General features: G+C 35.4%; 1 protein-coding gene and 1 long non-coding RNA gene across 2 annotated transcripts in view; both read left to right on the top strand.

Annotated features, from left to right (window-relative positions):
• Positions 1 to 1,313: 1,313 nt before the first annotated feature.
• LOC126670375 (uncharacterized) lies at positions 1,314 to 2,399 on the top strand. The gene is made up of 2 exons (XR_007638718.2): positions 1,314 to 1,400; positions 2,043 to 2,399. It is a non-coding gene; the product is annotated as an uncharacterized LOC126670375 (long non-coding RNA).
• Positions 2,400 to 8,841: 6,442 nt separating this feature from the next.
• The window catches only part of LOC126668448 (uncharacterized), a 39,453-nt gene continuing 28,995 nt past the window's right edge, over positions 8,842 to 19,299 (top strand). The window contains exons 1-2 of the mRNA XM_056104653.1: positions 8,842 to 9,034; positions 9,164 to 9,248. Coding sequence (XP_055960628.1) covers positions 8,842 to 9,034; positions 9,164 to 9,248 — 278 coding nt within the window. The remainder of the gene's footprint in view (positions 9,035 to 9,163; positions 9,249 to 19,299) is intronic.

Below are 19,299 nucleotides of genomic sequence, written 5' to 3'. Positions count from 1 at the left end.
ATCATCACATGACATCATCGTGACATCATCACATGTAATAACCCGCAAGATAATTAAGGAATAGTGACATCATCACATGACATCACATGACATCATCGTGACTCCCCTTTTGCCGTGACCCACCCCACCATCATCACACTAAGAAATCAACTCTAAGCTTAAGGGATTTTGAGAGAAAATCATCCTATTCTCAAAGGTAAACTCTTTTCTTTCATTAATTTAAAGTTTGGTTGGTTAATAAAGGTTAATTATAGGATGATTTGGTGTTAGATTTTGGAGAATTATAAAGGAATTTTAGGTAATTTATTTTCAGCTCTAATAATTGATGAATTGTGTTGATAAATTGATGAATTTAAGACTTGATTTTGAGCTGAAATTTATCAAATAATTAGGGGAGGCTATGGCGGATTTTTTGGTGTGAAATTTATGGAAAATAGGTGGCCGGAGTTGGCTCCGGTGAGCAGCAAACGCTGCTCACCATGAGCAGCCCCTACGGGCAGAATTCTGCCTCGGCAGAATTCTGCCGCAGGGCAGCAGCTCTGCTCTTAAAGAGCAGAGCTGCGGCAGCCTTTGAGGGCTGCAATTGCAGCCCTCGGACGTCGGGGGGAGAGGTACATTTGACGTGTATCGGTCCTCGTTTGAATAGTTTTGATTGGTGCGATTAAGCGCTAGTTTGACGCGTTATTAGCGATGAATGAAGTTAATAGAAAATGATTTATAGAAGGGTTTAAGAAATGAAAAAAAAAATATATATGAATATACATTTTTAGATTAAGTTAAGATTAGTTATTAGTTAGTTAAAATGATATTAAAAAATTGATTTAAAAATGATGGAATTTAGTTAAAGGTTAAAAGCTATAATTAGAAGTTTAAGTTACGATAAAAAAAATCGTAACGCCTAAAGGAAAACAAAAATGGATTTATTAAATGTTGATTAAGGGTTCGACATGAATTGAATGCTAACATAATGTTAGCTATTCAAAGTGTCAAGTTTGAGCTCGGAATGTGTTAATTATTTATAATCTTTGTCGATAAGCAAAACTTTGACGATTAACATGTCAAGTTGCTAGAAGTTCGTAAACTTCTATTAAATAAATTCTTGGACTTAGGATTGTATGAAATTGGAAATAAAAGTTGAACTAAAGTTCAATGGAAACGACTAAGAATTTTTATTAGACCTTAAAAAGGTCTACTTTGTTAGTTTTACGTCAAGATTAGACGTGATTTAACTATAGCAAATTAAGTTGCGTTTTACCTAAAGTCTATAGGTCTATCGGGTTAGAATCTTATTTAAGTTAATTTACATCTTATCTAGATCCGGCAAGGAACGCAACTAGCGGACAAGGAGCACCTTAAGCTAGACGGCAGTTAATCGATCGAGGTTTTAGGAGTAGCAAGCGGTGAGTTTATATATGTTTACATTTGACGTATTAACTGTGCATTACTTATAAATGCAAAACTTTTATATAAATTGCATAGCATTGTTTTATTATTAAAATGTTTATTATAAATGACATGCATCATTGTTTTGAAACCAATGTAAGTCCGATGGAACAAGCTTTCCTATTGGGCGGCAACAGGAACTGTGTGATCACCAGTTTTGATCTGAGCGTTTTATGATTAGAAATGTGAAATGTGAAATCGGAAGGAGGATTATGTTTTTGATAGATACGAGAGTAACTCGGTGGAACTATCTCGGGACCCGTATCTAGTGAGTAACTCGGTCGAACTATCTCGGGACTCACACCTTGGGATTAAGTAGTGGCATAAGTAACTCGGTTGAACTATCTCGGGACTATGCCACGTGGTATCGGTAACTCGGTCGAACTATCTCAGGACCGTACCACTAAGGATCAAATGATATGATGTTATATACTATGGTTACAATGATTCTCGAATATGAATGATTTATTTGGGCGTAGGGTTTCATTCAGAATTTATGTTTGGATGCATATGAATAAATGTTTATAGCATTGTTTTGTTTTAAATAATACTCATTTGTAAACTATAAACTCACTCAGCGTTGACTGACCCCCAAATAGTCTTTCCTTTCAGGTAAAATATTTTGACGTGACGGACTTCTATCCTTGTTCAGAAGTCCGTATTTTGGAAGTATGTAAATAAGAAGACGTCGATCGATAGTGCTGCAGTAGATGTCAAGTCCTAGTTATGAATATGGCTTTGTTAAACGGTTTTAATGTTTTATCCAACTCTGATATGTAAATAAAGTTTTAAACTGCGCTTTTAACCGTTTACTATATTTTGCAAACCGGGCTATGCTTGATGTGTGACATCGCATAATAAGACCCTGGCTTATCGAACATCGCTTTCGGACGATGTTATAAGTATTGTAAATATTTCAAGTTTATGAAAATGTTTATGATGGTTTGTTTTGTTTATATTATACTTTATATTGCGAAAAAAAAATTTACTCGTTTTTAGGCTTGCTACGGGTTCCGGAGAAACCACTCCCGTTCCCAAGCGCCGGTCACGGCTCGAGATTTCGGGTCGTGACATCACATGACATCATCACATTAACTTGGATAAAATACAATTAGGTGCCTACTAATTTATAACTCTTACAAATTATTCCCGAATTGTATTTGTTTTCTCATCTTTCATTAATTTCCGAGATATGCTAGTATCTATATGAAATCGGCCTCTCGTAAACTTAATCGGTTGCACACCCTATTGTGTGTGACTAACTAGGTTCATATCTATATGGAAACGAGAGTCATAAGAAACGCCTTTCTTATATTAAATGATTAAATCTCATTAATTATTAATTCTCGTAGATCGTGGGTGACGTATAGCAACATATCACGACTCCCAAATAGATATGAATGTTTTGATGCATTTTTTATGAACCAATGTTCATAATTACTGTACACTCAAAATTCCCTTCATCTAAGATTCCGATCTCGACTAGTGTCACGGTTAAGTCAAACATTGTTTGTCTTGATCATATGACCTCATCTCAGTTCTTAATCTTGATAAATATGACTTCCACTCGAAACAACTTTCTAAGTAAGTCATATACACCTGCGCAGGTTTTATCATCCATCAAGAACAATTTGAGATGGTATAGAATCTTTTCTCCGTTCATCCGGAGTGATAATTCCTCTCTTGGTTAAACCCCTATCTCCATATACAACTAATTAGAGCCAACACATGGCGCGACCCTAGCTCATGAAAGATCTAGGGATAAGGAGTATCAAACTCTAATCACTTATATACAAGATAGTGTCACCACAAGTCAAAGGACATATGTACAATTATGAAATAGATGACATTAAACTGACTTTGATGAAATACCATGTATAAGTCATCTAGCGTCACTTGTTCGACTCACTCAAACCCTTTGAGTGTCCATATGTTTATTCTGATCCCCATCAAGTAGTACGAGACTCACTGCTTCCTATAATTAATAACTCTTTACTATTTAGGAGAATAAACAGAGGTGACGATCTTTCCGGGATAATGCGATGCCCTTATTCGTAGGACCCCATCGATCGTGAACGGTTATTTAGATCACTTGTATAATAGAATCTGTCACTCATATTCTCAACACCTTAAGAATAGATTCTATCCCAATGTGATATGGACAATATGCAATAAATAAACACTTAGTTGATGAGGCACTTAGTTCAAATAAAACATATATATCATTGCCAATGGGATTTGTTTATACAAGTATAAATACAAAATGGCCCTAGGGCACATACTACTAACAAGAGGCCGTGGTTATGTGAATCGCGGGGGAAGAAATGGCGGAGGTCGTGGTACTGCTCAGACTTCATAGGCTGGCGGAAGTCAGGCCAGGGTTTTTGTGTTGAATCCTTAGGAGGCTCAAGCTTCCAATGATGTTGTGAAAGGTACCTTTCCAATCGCTTCTCAAGATACATTAGTTTTGTTTGATCCAGGTGCTACACATTCATTTGTTTCGCCTAGTTTTGCTAGTAAGTTAGGAGTGCAACCGACATATCTTAGGAATCCCTTGTTTGTAGCCACTCCAGTAGGAGACAGCGTGGAAGTTAGTATTGTCTATTCCTCTTGTCCTATGAAAGTTCAAGGACGAGACTTATTGGTCGACTTGATTTTTCTTGAGGTGTTAGTATTTGACGTCATACTAGGAATGGATTGGCTAGCTCAGCACTGTGCCAATGTGGATTGCTGGAAGAAGACGGTAACGTTCAATATGCCTGGAATTGAACCAATTTCAATCCAGGGCGATAAAATGGAATCTTCTACGAGTATCATTTCCGCTCTTAAAGCTTGTCGTATGTAAAACAAGGGATGTCAAGGATTTCTAGCCATAGTGCGAGACGTGGAGAAGAAAAGCATAACTATAAGCGATGTACTAGTGGTATCTGAATATCAAGATGTTTTTTTACAGAATAATTACCTGGATTACCTTTAAATCGCGAGATTGAATTCTATCTTGAATTGGCTCTCGGAACGAAGCCGATATCAGTACCTCCTTATCGTATGGCTCCTCAGAGCTCAAAGAGTTGAAAGATCAACTAGAAGAGTTGTTTGATCGTGGCTTTATTACACCGAGTGTATCCCCGTGGGGTGCACCAGTGCTATTCGTGAAAAAGAAGGATGGATCGCTTCGACTTTGTATCGATTATTGACAATTGAACAAGGTGACGATCAAGAATAAGTATCCGTTACCTAGAATCGATAATTTGTTCGATCAACTAGAAGGAGCAAAGTACTTCTCCAAGATTGACTTAAGATCAGGCTATCATCAGCTGAAGATTCGTGATGATGATGTCCATAAGACTGCTTTTCGAACTCGATACGGACATTACGAGTTTCTTGTTATGTCATTCAGATTGACGAACGCACCAGCGGCTTTCATGGATTTGATGAATAGGATATTCAAGCCATACTTGGACCAGTTCGTCATTGTGTTCATTGACGATATTTTGATTTATTCATGTACGGAAGAAGAGCATGTACAACATCTGCGAATAGTACTACAGACGATGAGAGAACATCAGTTGTATGCCAAATTCTCTAAGTGTGAATTTTGGCTAACATAAGTAGCTTTCTTAGGACATGTAGTATCGCAAAGCGGTATCAAGGTTGATCCGAAGAAGATTGAAGCTGTAATGGAATGGAAACAACCTGAATCGGTTATGGAAGTTCAAAGTTTCCTCGGCATAGCGAGATACTACAGACGATTCGTACAGGATTTTTCGAAGATCGATGTACCTTTGACGATGCTAACGCAAAAGAATGCTAAATTCAATTGGACGGGCCAGTGTGAACTAAGTTTCCTGAAACTGAAAGAGTGTTTGACAACGGCACCAGTCTTAGCATTACCAGAAGGTACGGAAGGATTCACAGTTTACTGTGATGCATCAAGAGTTGGACTAGGATGTGTCCTAGTGCAACATGGTTGAGTGATCACGTACGCCTCGCGAAAGCTTAAGAAACACGAAATGAAATATCCAATGCACGATCTAGAGTTAGTAGGGATAATTTTCGCGCTAAAGATCTGGAGACATTATTTGTACGGTGCCATGTGCGAGATATTTACGGATCACAAGAGCTTAAAGTATATTTTAGATCAACGAGAGTTGAACCTTAGACAGAGAAGGTGGATGGAGCTGTTAAATATTACGATTGTACGATTCAATACCATCCGGGCAAAGCTAACGTAGTGGCGGATGCGTTAAGCAGAAAGTCGACGGGAAGTCTCGCGCACGTTGCAACGGTATGGAGGAGGCCGTTATTCGAAGAAATTCATACATTGTTTAGCCAAGGAGTGGAGTTCGAGATTACATCTCTCGAAAACCTGATAGCTCAGTTAACGATGCGATCGACGTTGATAGATCAAATCAAAAAATTACAGGCCGATGACCCTCAATTAAAGTATTTAATTGAGGAAGTTGAACAGGGAAAGAGTCAAGATTTCAGTATCGTCAACGTGGTACTGAAATATGGCAACCGACTGTGTGTACCAGACATTGACGGCTTGAGACAGAAGATCATGGAAGAGACTCATGGAACGATCTATAGCGTTCATCCTAGTTCCACGAAGATGTACCACGACATCAAGACAACGTATTGGTGGAGTGGGATGAAGAAAGATATCGCAGAATTTGTGTCAAACTGTCCGACTTGTCAGCAAGTCAAGTTGGAACATCAACAACCTTATGGATTTCTTCAACCGTTACCTATCCCGGAATGGAAATGGGATCAAATCACGATGGATTTTGTAGTCGGACTGGCCAAGACGCAGAAAGGTTTTGATTCCATTTAGGTAATCATAGATCGTTTGAAGAAGTCAGCGCACTTCATTCCTATAAAGACGACATATTCATCAGCAAAGTTAGCTCAAGAATACATCGATGAAGTCATAAGCCTACATGGACTTCCAGTATCAATTGTGTCAGACAGAGGTTCAGTGTTTACCTCTTATTTCTGGAAGAGTTTGCAAGAATTGTTAGGAACGCGATTAAACTTCAATACTGCGTTTCATCCTCAGACAGACTGCCAGTCTGAGCGGACTATTCAAACTTTAGAAGACATGCTTCGACTATGTGTATTAGACTTCAGAGGTAGTTGGGATACCTATCTACCTTTAGTCGAATTCGCTTACAACAACAACTATCACTCAAGTATCGAGATGGCCCCCTACGAAGCATTATACGAGCGTAAGTGTCGATCCCCTATCTGTTGGGATGAAGTCGGTGAGCGAAAGCTAACTGGAGCAGAGATCATCCAGATTACTCCGAAAATGTACCGTTGATAAAGCAAGGTTTGACTACCGCTTTCAGTCGACAGAAGAGCTACGAGATCCCAAGAGAAAGGACATCGAGTTTCAGATCGGAGATTACATTTTTCTCAAAGTATCACATATGAAGGGATTGATTCGTTTCGGAAAGAAGGGCAAGTTGGCCCCGAGATACGTCAGACTTTATCAGATCATCGAGCGCATAGGCTCAGTTGCCTACAAGTTAGACTTGCCACTAGAGATGTCATAAGTTCATCTTGTCTTTCATATTTCCATGCTTCGGAAATATGTATCTGATCCCTTTCGAGTAATTCAACCACAAGAAATGGATATAAGCGAGGAATTAACCTACTAGGAACAATCAGTGCAGATCGTGGACACACAAATACGACAATTGCGGACAAAGAGGATTTCCGATGGTAAAAGTTCTTTCGAGGAGTCAGTCCGTAGAGGAATGCACGTGGGAAACAGAAGAGGATGTGAGTAGAAATATCCATATTTGTTCACTTAAGGCACGTGCCAAAGTTTTAAATTCGAGGATGAATTTATTTTAAGGGGGGGGGGGGTGAATGTAATACCCCAATTGTTTTAAGATAATTAAGTCGTGCCGCGTGTCTTGAATTCCGATAAATTAAATTAAGAAGAATTTAATTTAATTATATCGGGAATTTGGAATAAATTTTATTGATCAAATTAGCGGGATTTAAGGAAATAACTTTAAAAATTAATATAAAATAAAATATAAATCCCGTGACGGAAATTATTTCGCCAAAGTCCGCAAAATATTTTAAAGTATTTATCGTAAAAGTTCCGAGTCAATCGGAGACCTTTTAAAATTTGGACGCAGATAGGTTTTGGATTATATTGAAACTTTTGAAAAGTTTCAAGGATCAAAGTGAAAATTGACCAATATATATATATATGATTACCTTCATCAGATGAAAGAAAATATTTTATATTACTTTACGTTTGATTTGAATATTTGCGATGTGAATTCTTTATATGAATGGCATGTATGTTTGATTTGAAACCAGTATTGATCCGATGAAACGTGCTACCTATTGGGCGAAAATAGGACTCCGTGAGCACCAGTTTTGATTCGATACAGCTGTAAATTTGATTATGAATATGAATTTTGAAGTTGGATATATGAATACGATACGAGCGAGAACTCGGTTAAAGTAACCTGAGCCCCTTATCTAGTGGGTTGGACCCACACTTTGGGATTAAGAGATTGGTCGCGGCTGACGTGGTTGAGTCAGAATAGCTCCCGGGTCGGACCATTTGGATCAATTTGATTCGTTTATATACGTTTGACATGTTCGAGGATTATGGTTTCAATCTGATCTTGTACTTGGCTACATGTAATTTGAACGCTATTGTATTATTTTATGTTTTACTTGAATACTTATTAGTAAATGTATGAACTCACTCAGTATATTCCCATATACTGACCCCTCACAGTTTTCCCTCTCGGGTGAAAGAAGTTTGAAGCAACGGACTTCTATCCTTGTTCCAGAAGTCTGTTATTTTTGAAAGTATGTAAAGAAATAGTGCTTTACTCTTAGAGCTGCAGTAGATAGATGTTTTATATTTCAGATTGTATCAAACAGTTTTTGTAAATATAACTTTGATATTTTAAACATATGTACATATTATGTTTTCGCGCTTGCACCGTTTGCCCTTCCAGAGGATGTATAGCCTGGCATGATTTTAGCATGACACGTGTTTGTGTTTGTCATGCATGACGTTTATGATTTACGAAAAAATTATTTTACGTTTGGAGGCTTGCTACGGGTTTCGGAGCAACCACTCCCATTCCCTAGTGCCGGTCTCGGCCCATGAGATTTGGGTCGTGACAATGTTGGTATCAGAGCATGGTCCAGTTACCATTTCTTATTTCGGTTAAGTGTTAAGTGATTAAGTTCCTAGGAATCTACTGCAGCGCATAGAATTCGAGTCTTGTCTTTGTTACGTATTCGTTTGATTTTCAAAACTTTCAGTCTTACCTCTATGATGTGAGTCTGTCATAAATTTGTTGTTCGCATGTGATGAGATGCGCGTTTAATACTATTTACGTTTACGATGATATGCGTTTATGCGGCTATGTATCTCTTTTTGTCTTGGTCAGGATGTCTGACCGACGACAAGAAGAGGAGCGAGCTGCCGCTGCAGCACGAAATGTTATTGAGGGGGCATATGATGTACACCCAAAAGCTGAAGATGAGTCTTCTGTTCATGGAGGAGGTGGAGGCCAAGAGGCCTATTCTAAGGGCACCAGAGGTGCAAGCGCAAGCCCAACAAAATAACGTTGTAGGTTTTGATCTAAATCAATGTCTTACGGGAATCGCGGCTATGCAAGCCAATCTGGCTGAGGTGCAAAATATGCTTTAGACTTCCTCAAATAAGTAGAACGTAAAGCTCGACGTCTACAAGCTAACGAGAGACAGACCATCATCATGGTGGAAATGTCTATGAGAGGACCCGCGAAAGACTGGTTTCAGCATCATATTTAGCCAACCATGGACACTATGACTTGGGCTGAATTTGTGAATTGCTATAGAGAATTTTTTTTACCGTTTGCGGTGACGGAAAGCTACCGTAACCAGTGGCTGACCCTGAGTAGGGGCAATCGGTCTGTGCAAGAGTTTGTGACTGAGTTCACTAGAGTGAGTAGATTTGCACCCGATCTGACTACAGATCTAGCAAGGGTGAACTCGAGATTTGTAGAGGGTTTAGGACGCGAGTTTGTAAGCTTAACATAATATATTGGAAGAACTCTAGTGCAACTCATTGACAGTGCCAGGAAAATGTAGAGGGTTTAAGACAAACGTTTACAAACATTACGAAACAAAACAAAACGTTTCACATTTTTAGCGATTTAAGCCAAGCGTTTACAAACATTACGAAACAAATCCAAACGTTTCACCTTTTTAGCAATTTAAGCCAAACGTTTGCAAACGATACGAAACAAATCCAAACGTTTCACCTTTTTAGCGATTTAAGCCAAATGTTTATAAAAATTATGAAACAAATCCAAACATTTCACCTTTTTAACAATTTAAGCCAAACGTTTATAAACGTTAAGAAACAAATCCAAACGTTTCACCTTTTTAGCGATATAAGCCTAACGTTTACAAACGTTATGAAACAAAACCAAACATTTCACCTTTTTAGCGATTTAAGCCGAACGTTTACAAACGTTACGAAACAAATCCAAACATTTCACTTTTTTAGCGATTTAAGCCGAATGTTTACAAACGTTACGAAACAAATCCAAACATTACACCTTTTTAGCTATCAAAGCCAAATGTTACGAAACAAATCCAAACGTTTCACTTTTTTGGCAATTGAAGCCAAACGTTTACAAACGTTACGAAACAAAACCAAACGTTTCCCCTTTTTACCGATTTAAGCCAAACGTTTACAAAGGTTATGAAACAAAACTAAACCTTTCACCTTTTTCGCAATTTAAGCCAAACATTTACAAACGTTACGAAACAAAACCAAATATTTCTCCATTTTAGCAATTGATGCCAAACGTTTGTAAACGTTACGAAACAAATCCAAACGTCTCACCATTTTAGCGATTTAAGTCGAACATTTACAAACGTTACGGAACAAAACCAAATGTTTCACATTTTTAGATATTTAAGCCAAACATTTACAAACGCTACGAAAAAAAATCCAAATGTTTCACATTTTTAGCGATTGAAGCCAAACGTTTACAAACGTTACGAAACAAAGCCAAACGTTTAAAACGTTACGAAACAAATCCAAGCGTTTCCCGTTTTTAGCAATTTATGCCAAACTTTTATAAACGTAACAAAACAAATCTAAAAGATTCACCTTTTTAGAAATTTAGGCCAAACATTTACAAACGTTCCAAAAAAAATCCAAACGTTTCGCCTTTTAGCGTTGCGAAACAAAATCAAACGTTTAACCATTTTAGCGATTTAAGCCAAACGTTTAAAAACGTTATAAAACAAATCAAAATGTTTCACCTTTTTAGCGATTTAAGCCAAACGTTTACAAACGTTGCGAAACAAATCCAAACGTTTCACCTTTTTAGCGATTTAAGCCAAACGTTTACAAACGTTGCGAAACAAATCCAAACGTTTCACCTTTTTAGCGATTTATGCAAGAACGTTTATAAACATTACGAAACAAATCCAAAAGATTCACCTTTTTAGCAATTTAGGTCAAACATTTACAAACGTTACCAAACGTTTCGCCTTTTAGCGTTGCGAAATAAAACCAAACGCTTAACCTTTTTAACGATTTAAGCCAAACGTTTACAAACGTTATAAAACAAATCAAAACGTTTGACCTTTTTAGCGATTTAAGCCAAACGTTTACAAACGTTGCGAAACAAATCCAAACGTTTCACCTTTTAAGCAATGTAAGCTGAACGTTTACAAACGTTACAAGCCATATCCAAACGTTTCACCTTTTAGCGATTGAAGCCAAACGTTTACAAACGTTAAGAAACAAAAACAAACGTTTCACCTTTTTAGCGATATAAGACAAACATTTACAAACGTTACGAAATAAACCCTAACGTTTCACCTTTTTAGCGATTTAAGCCAAACATTTACAAATGTTACGAAACAAATCCAAACGTTCCACCTTTTTAGAGATTTAAGCCAAATGTTTACAAACGTTACAAAACAAATCCAAACGATTCACCTGTTTAGAGATTTAAGCCAAATGTTTATTAATATTACGAAACAAATCCAAATGTTTCACCTTTTTAACAATTTAAGCCGAACGTTTACAAACCTTACAAAACAAATCAAAACGTTTCACCTTTTTAGCGATTTAAGTCGAACGTTTACAAACGTTATGAAACAAAACCAAACATTTCAACTTTTTAGCAATTTAAGCCGAACGTTTACAAACGTTACGAAACAAATCCAAACATTTCACTTTTTTAGCTATTTAAGCCAAATATTTACAAATGTTACGAAACAAATCCAAACGTTTCACCTTTTTAGCGATTTAAGCCAAACGTTACGAAACAAATCCAAACATTTCGCTTTTTTAGCTATTGAAACCAAACGTTTACAAATGTTACGAAACAAAACCAAACGTTTCACCTTTTTAGCAATTTAAGCCAAAAGTTTACAAAGGTTTTGAAACAAAACTAAACCTTTCAGCTTTTTAGCGATTTAAGCCAAACATTTACAAACGTTACGAAACAAAACCAAATGTTTACCCATTTTCGCAATTGAAGCTATACGTTTGTTAACGTCACGAAACAAATCCAAACGTCTCATCATTTTAGCGATTTAAGTCAAATGTTTACAAACGTTACAGAACAAAACCAAGTGTTCCACATTTTTAGCGATTTAAGCCAAACGTTTACAAATGCTACAAAACAAATCCAAACGTTTCCCCTTTTTAGCGAGTGAAGCCAAACGTTTACAAATGTTACGAAACAAAGCCAAACGTTTAAAACGTTACGAAAAAAATCCAAGCGTTTCCCCTTTTTAGCGATTTAATCCAAACGTTTATAAACGTTACGAAACAAATCCAAATGTTATACCTTTTTAGCAATTTCAGCCAAACATTTACAAACGTTACAAAAAATTCAAACGTTTCTCCTTTTAGCGTTGCAAAACAAAACCAAACGTTTCACCTTTTTAGCGATTTAAGCCAAACGTTTACAAACGTTACAAAACAAATCCAAACATTTCACCTTTTTAGCGATATAAGACAAATGTTTACAAATGCTACGAAATAAATCCAAATGTTTCACCTTTTTAGCGATTTAAGCCAAACATTTACAAACGTTACGAAACAAATCCAAACTTTTCACCTTTTTAGAGATTTAAGCCGAATGTTTACAAATGTTACAAAACAAATCCAAACGTTTCACCTGTTTAGAGATTTAAGCCAAATGTTTTTTAATATTACGAAACAAATCCAAATGTTTCACCTTTTAAACAATTTAAGCCGAACGTTTACAAACGTTACGAAACAAATCAAAACGTTTCACCTTTTTAGCGATTTAAGTCGAACGTTTACAAACGTTACGAAACAAAACCAAACGTTTCAACTTTTTAGCGATTTAAGCCGAACGTTTACAAACGTTACGAAACAAATTCAAACATTTCACTTTTTTAGCTATTTAAGCCAAATATTTACAAATGTTACGAAACAAATCCAAACGTTTCACCTTTTTAGCGATTTAAGCCAAACGTTACGAAACAAATCCAAACATTTCACTTTTTTAGCAATTGAAACCAAACGTTTACAAACGTTACGAAACAAAACCAAACGTTTCACCTTTTTAGCGATTTAAGCCAAACGTTTACAAAGGTTTTGAAACAAAACTAAACCTTTCAGCTTTTTAGCAATTTAAGCCAAACATTTACAAACGTTACGAAACAAACCAAATGTTTACCCATTTTAGCAATTGAAGCTAAACGTTTGTTAACGTTACGAAACAAATCCAAACGTCTCATCATTTTAGCGATTTAAGTCAAATGTTTACAAACGTTACAGAACAAATTCCAAATGTTCCACATTTTTAGCGATTTAAGCCAAACGTTTACAAACGCTACAAAACAAATCCAAACGTTTCACGTTTTTAGCGAGTGAAGCCAAACGTTTACAAACGTTACGAAACAAAGCCAAACGTTTAAAACATTACGAAAAAAATCCAAGTGTTTCCCCTTTTTAGCGCTTTAATCCAAACGTTTATAACCGTTACGAAACAAATCCAAACGTTATACCTTTTTTAGCAATTTCAGCCAAACATTCACAAACGTTACAAAAAAATTCAAACGTTTCTCCTTTTAGCGTTGCGAAACAAAACTAAACGTTTCACTTTTTTAGCGATTTAAGCCAAACGTTTACAAACGTTACAAAACAAATCCAAACATTTTACCTTTTAGCGATTTAAGCCAAACGTTTACAAACGTTATGAAACAAATCCAAACGTTTCCCCTTTTTAGGAACGTAAGCCAAACGATTACAAACATTACGAACCAAATCCAGACATTTCGCCCTTTAGCGATTGAAGCCAAACGTTTACAAACGTTAAGAAACAAAACCAAACAATTAACCTTTTTAGCGATATAAGACAAACGTTTACAAACGTTATGAAACAAATCAAAACGTTTCACCTTTTTAGCGATTTAAGCAAAACATTTACAAACGTTAAGAAACAAATCCAAATATTTCACCTTTTTAGCGATTCAAGCAAAACGTTTACAAACATTAAGAAACAAATAGAAACGTTTCACCTATTTAGCGATTTAAGCCAAACGTTTACAAATGCTACGATACAAATTTAAACATTTCACCTCTTTAGCGATTTAAGCCAAACGTTTACAAACATTACGAAACAAACCCAAAAGTTTCACATCTTTAGCAATATAACCCAAACGTTTTCAGACATTACGAAAGAAATACAAATGTTTCACCTTTTTAGTGATTTAAGCCGAATGTTTACAAACGTTAAGAAACAAAACCAAACGTTTCACCTTTTTAGCGATTGAAGCCGAAAGTTAACAAACGTTACGAAACAAATCAAAATTTTTCACCTTTTTAGCAATTTAAGCAAAACGTTCACAAACGTTATGAAACAACTCCAAATGTTTCACCTTTTTAGCGATTTAAGCGAAACGTTACGAAACAAATCCAAACGTTTCCCTTTTTTAGCGATTGAAGCCAAACGCTTACAAACGTTACGAAACAAAACCAAACGTTTTACCTTTTTAGCGAGTTAAGCCAAACTTTTATAAAGGTTATGAAACAAAACCAAACGTTTCACCTTTTTAGCGATTTATGCCAAACGTTTACAGACGTTACGAAACAAAACCAAACGTTTCACCTTTTTAGCGATTTATGCCAAACGTTTACAAACGTTATAGAACAAAACCAAATGTTTCACATTTTTAGCGATTTAAAATCCAAACGTTTCACCTTTTTAGCGATTGAAACCAAACATTTACAAACGTTACGAAACAAAGCCAAACGTTCAAAATGTTACGAAACAAATTCAAACGATTCCTCTTTTTTACGATTTAAGCCAAACGTTTACAAACGTTACGAAACAAATCCAAACGTTTCACCTTTTTATCAACTTAACCCAAACGTTTTCTATCGTAACAAAATAAATCCAAACGTTTCACCTTTTTAGCGTTGCGAAACAAAACCAAACGTTTCACCTTTTTAGCGATTTAAGCCAAGCGTTTACAAACGTTAAGAAACAAATCCAAACGTTTCTCCTTTTTAGCAATGTAAGCCAAAAAACGTTACGAAACAAATCCAAACGTATCACCTTTTTAGAGATTTAAGCCAAACATTTACAAATGTTGCGAAACAAATCAAAACGTTTCACCTTTTGAGCGATTTAATCCAAACGTTTACAAACGTTACGAAACAAATCCAAACATTTCACCTTTTTAGCAATTTAAGCCAAACGTTTACAAACGTTACGAAACAAATCCAAACATGTCACCTTTTTAGCAATTTAAGCCAAACCTTTACAAAAGTTACGAATTACAAAGGTTTCACATTTTTAGCAATTTAAGCCAAACAATTCCAAACGTATCATATTTTTAGCAATTTAGGCCAAACAATTCCAAACGTTTCACCTTTTTAGAGATTTAAGCCAAAAGTTTACAAACGTTACGAAACAATACGAACTGTTTGAAACGTTGCAAAACAAATCCAAGCGTTTCACCTTTTTAGCAATTTAAGCCAAACATTTACAAACATTCTGAAATAAAACCATACGTTTCACCTTTTTAGCAATTTAAGTCAAACATTTGCAAACGTTACGAAGCAAATCCAAACGTTTCCCCTTTTTAGATACATAAGACAAACATTTACAAACGCTACGAAACAAATCCAAACGTTACCCCTTTTTAACGATTGAAGCGAAACGTTTACAAACGTTACGAAACAAAGACAAACATTTAAAACGCTACGAAACAAATCAAAACATTTCACCTTTTTAGCAATTTAAGCCAAACGTTACGAAGCAAATCCAAACGTTTCACCTTTTTACGGATTTAAACCAAACGTTTACAAAAGTTGCAAAACAAATCCAAACGTTGCACCTTTTTAAGCGATTTAAGCCAAACGTTTACAAACATTACAAAACAAATCCAAACGTTTACAACCGTTACGTAACAAAACCAAACATTTCGCCTTTTTAGCGATTCAAGCCAAACGTTTATAAATGTTAAGAAACAAAACCAAACGTTTCCCCTTTTTAGCTATTTAAGCCAAACGTTTTCAAACATTACGAAACAAAACCAAACGTTTAAAACGTTACAAAACAAAACCAAACTTTTCACCTTTATAGCAATTTAAGCCAAACGTTTATAAACGTTACGAAACAAATCCAAACGTTTCACCTTTTTAGCAATTTAAGCCAAACACAAACGTTATGAAACAAATCCAAGTGTTTTACCTTTATAGCAATTTAAGCCACACGTTTACAAACGCGACGAAACAAAACCTAACGTTTAAAACGTTATGAAGCAAATCCGAACGTTTCACTTTTTTAGCAATTTAAGCCAAACGTTTACAAACATTACAAAAAAATCCAAGTGTTACACCTTTTTAGCGAATTAGGCCAAACATTTACAAATAGTACAAAACAAATCCAAACGTTTTGCCTTTTAAGCGATATAAGTCAAACATTTACAATCGTTATGAATCCAATCCAAGAGTTTCACCTTTTTAGCAATTTAAGCCAAACGTTTACAAACGTTTTGGAACAAAACCAAACAATTCATCTTTTTAGCAATTTAAGCCAAACGTTTAGAAACGTTACGAAACAAATCCAAACGATTCAATTTTTTAGCGATTTAAGCCAAACGTTTACAAAAAATACAAAACAAATCTAAACGTTTCACCTATTTAGCGATTCAAGCCAAACATTTACAAACGTTACGAAACAAATCCAAATGTTTCACCTTTTTCGCGATTTAAGCGAATCGTTTACAAACATTAACAAACAAATCCAAACGTTTCCCCTTTTTAGCGATTTAAGCCAAACGTTTACAAAGGTTACCAAACAAAACCAAACGTTTCCCCTTTTTAGCGATTTAAACCAAGTGTTTACAAACGTTACGAAACAAATCCAAACGTTTCACTTTTTTAGCAATGTAAGCCAAACGTTTACAAACGTTACGGCACAAATCCAAACGTATCACCTATTTAGAGATTTAAGCCAAACATTTACAAACGGTACGAAACAAATCCAAACATTTTACCTTTTTAGCGATTTAAGCCAAACGTTTACAAACGTTACGAAACAAATCCAAACGTTTCCCCTTTTTAGGAATGTAAGCCAAACGATTACAAACATTACGAACCAAATCCAGACGTTTCACCCTTTAGCGATTGAAGCCAAACGTTTACAAACGTTAAGAAACGAAACCAAACAATTAACCTTTTTAGCGATATAAGACAAACGTTTACAAACGTTATGAAACAAATCCAAACGTTTCACCTTTTTAGCGATTTAAGCAAAACATTTACAAACGTTAAGAAACAAATCCAAATATTTCACCTTTTTAGCGATTCAAGCAAAACGTTTACAAACATTAAGAAACAAATAGAAACGTTTCACCTATTTAGCGATTTAAGCCAAACGTTTACAAATGCTACGATACAAATTTAAACATTTCACCTCTTTAGCGATTTAAGCCAAACGTTTACAAACATTACGAAACAAACCCAAAAGTTTCACATCTTTAGCAATATAACCCAAACGTTTTCAGACATTACGAAAGAAATACAAATGTTTCACCTTTTTAGTGATTTAAGCCGAATGTTTACAAACGTTAAGAAACAAAACCAAACGTTTCACCTTTTTAGCGATTGAAGCCGAAAGTTAACAAACGTTACGAAACAAATCAAAATGTTTCACCTTTTTAGCAATTGAAGCAAAACGTTCACAAACGTTATGAAACAACTCCAAATGTTTCACCTTTTTAGCGATTTAAGCGAAACGTTACGAAACAAATCCAAACGTTTCCCTTTTTTAGCGATTGAAGCCAAACGCTTACAAACGTTACGAAACAAAACCAAACGTTTTACCATTTTAGCGAGTTAAGCCAAACTTTTATAAAGGTTATGAAACAAAACCAAACGTTTCACCTTTTTAGCGATTTATGCCAAACGTTTACAAACGTTACGAAACAAAACCAAACGTTTCACCTTTTTAGCGATTTATGCCAAACGTTTACAAACGTTATAGAACAAAACCAAATTTTTCACATTTTTAGCGATTTAAAATCCAAACGTTTCACCTTTTTAGCGATTGAAACCAAACATTTACAAAGGTTACGAAACAAAGCCAAACGTTCAAAATGTTACGAAACAAATTCAAACGATTCCTCTTTTTTACGATTTAAGCCAAACGTTTACAAACGTTACGAAACAAATCCAAACGTTTCACCTTTTTATCAATTTAACCCAAATGTTTTCTATCGTAACAAAATAAATCCAAACGTTTCACCTTTTTAGCGTTGCGAAACAAAACCAAACGTTTCACCTTTTTAGCGATTTAAGCCAAGCGTTTACAAACGTTAAGAAACAAATCCAAACGTTTCTCCTTTTTAGCAATGTAAGCCAAAAAACGTTGCGAAACAAATCCAAACGTATCACCTTTTTAGAGATTTAAGTCAAACATTTACAAACGTTGCGAAACAAATCAAAACGTTTCACCTTTTGAGCGATTTAATCCAAACGTTTACAAACGTTACGAAACAAATCCAAACATTTCACCTTTTTAGCAATTTAAGCCAAACGTTTACAAACGTTACGAAACAAATCCAAACATGTCACCTTTTTAGCAATTTATGCCAAACCTTTACAAAAGTTACGAATTACAAAGGTTTCACATTTTTAGCAATTTAAGCCAAACAATTCCAAACGTATCATATTTTTAGCAATTTAGGCCAAACAATTCCAAACGTTTCAACTTTTTAGAGATTTAAGCCAAAAGTTTACAAACGTTACGAAACAATACCAACTGTTTGAAACGTTGCAAAACAAATCCAAGCGTTTCACCTTTTTAGCAATTTAAGCCAAACATTTACAAACATTCTGAAATAGAACCATACGTTTCACCTTTTTAGCAATTTAAGTCAAACATTTGCAAACGTTACGAAGCAAATCCAAACGTTTCCCCTTTTTAGATACATAAGACAAACATTTACAAACGCTATGAAACAAATCCAAACGTTACCCCTTTTTAGCGATTGAAGCGAAACGTTTACAAACGTTACGAAACAAAGACAAACATTTAAAACGCTACGAAACAAATCAAAACATTTCACCTTTTTAGCAATTTAAGCCAAACGTTACGAAGCAAATCCAAACGTTTCACCTTTTTACGGATTTAAACCAAACGTTTACAAAAGTTGCAAAACAAATCCAAACGTTGCACCTTTTTAAGCGATTTAAGCCAAACGTTTACAAACATTACAAAACAAATCCAAACGTTTACAACCGTTACGTAACAAAACCAAACATTTTGCGTTTTTAGCGATTCAAGCCAAACGTTTATAAAT

This window comes from Mercurialis annua, linkage group LG2, assembly GCF_937616625.2.
Source record: "Mercurialis annua linkage group LG2, ddMerAnnu1.2, whole genome shotgun sequence".
NCBI lineage: Eukaryota > Viridiplantae > Streptophyta > Magnoliopsida > Malpighiales > Euphorbiaceae > Mercurialis > Mercurialis annua.
This window is presented reverse-complemented; position numbering and strand designations above follow the sequence as displayed.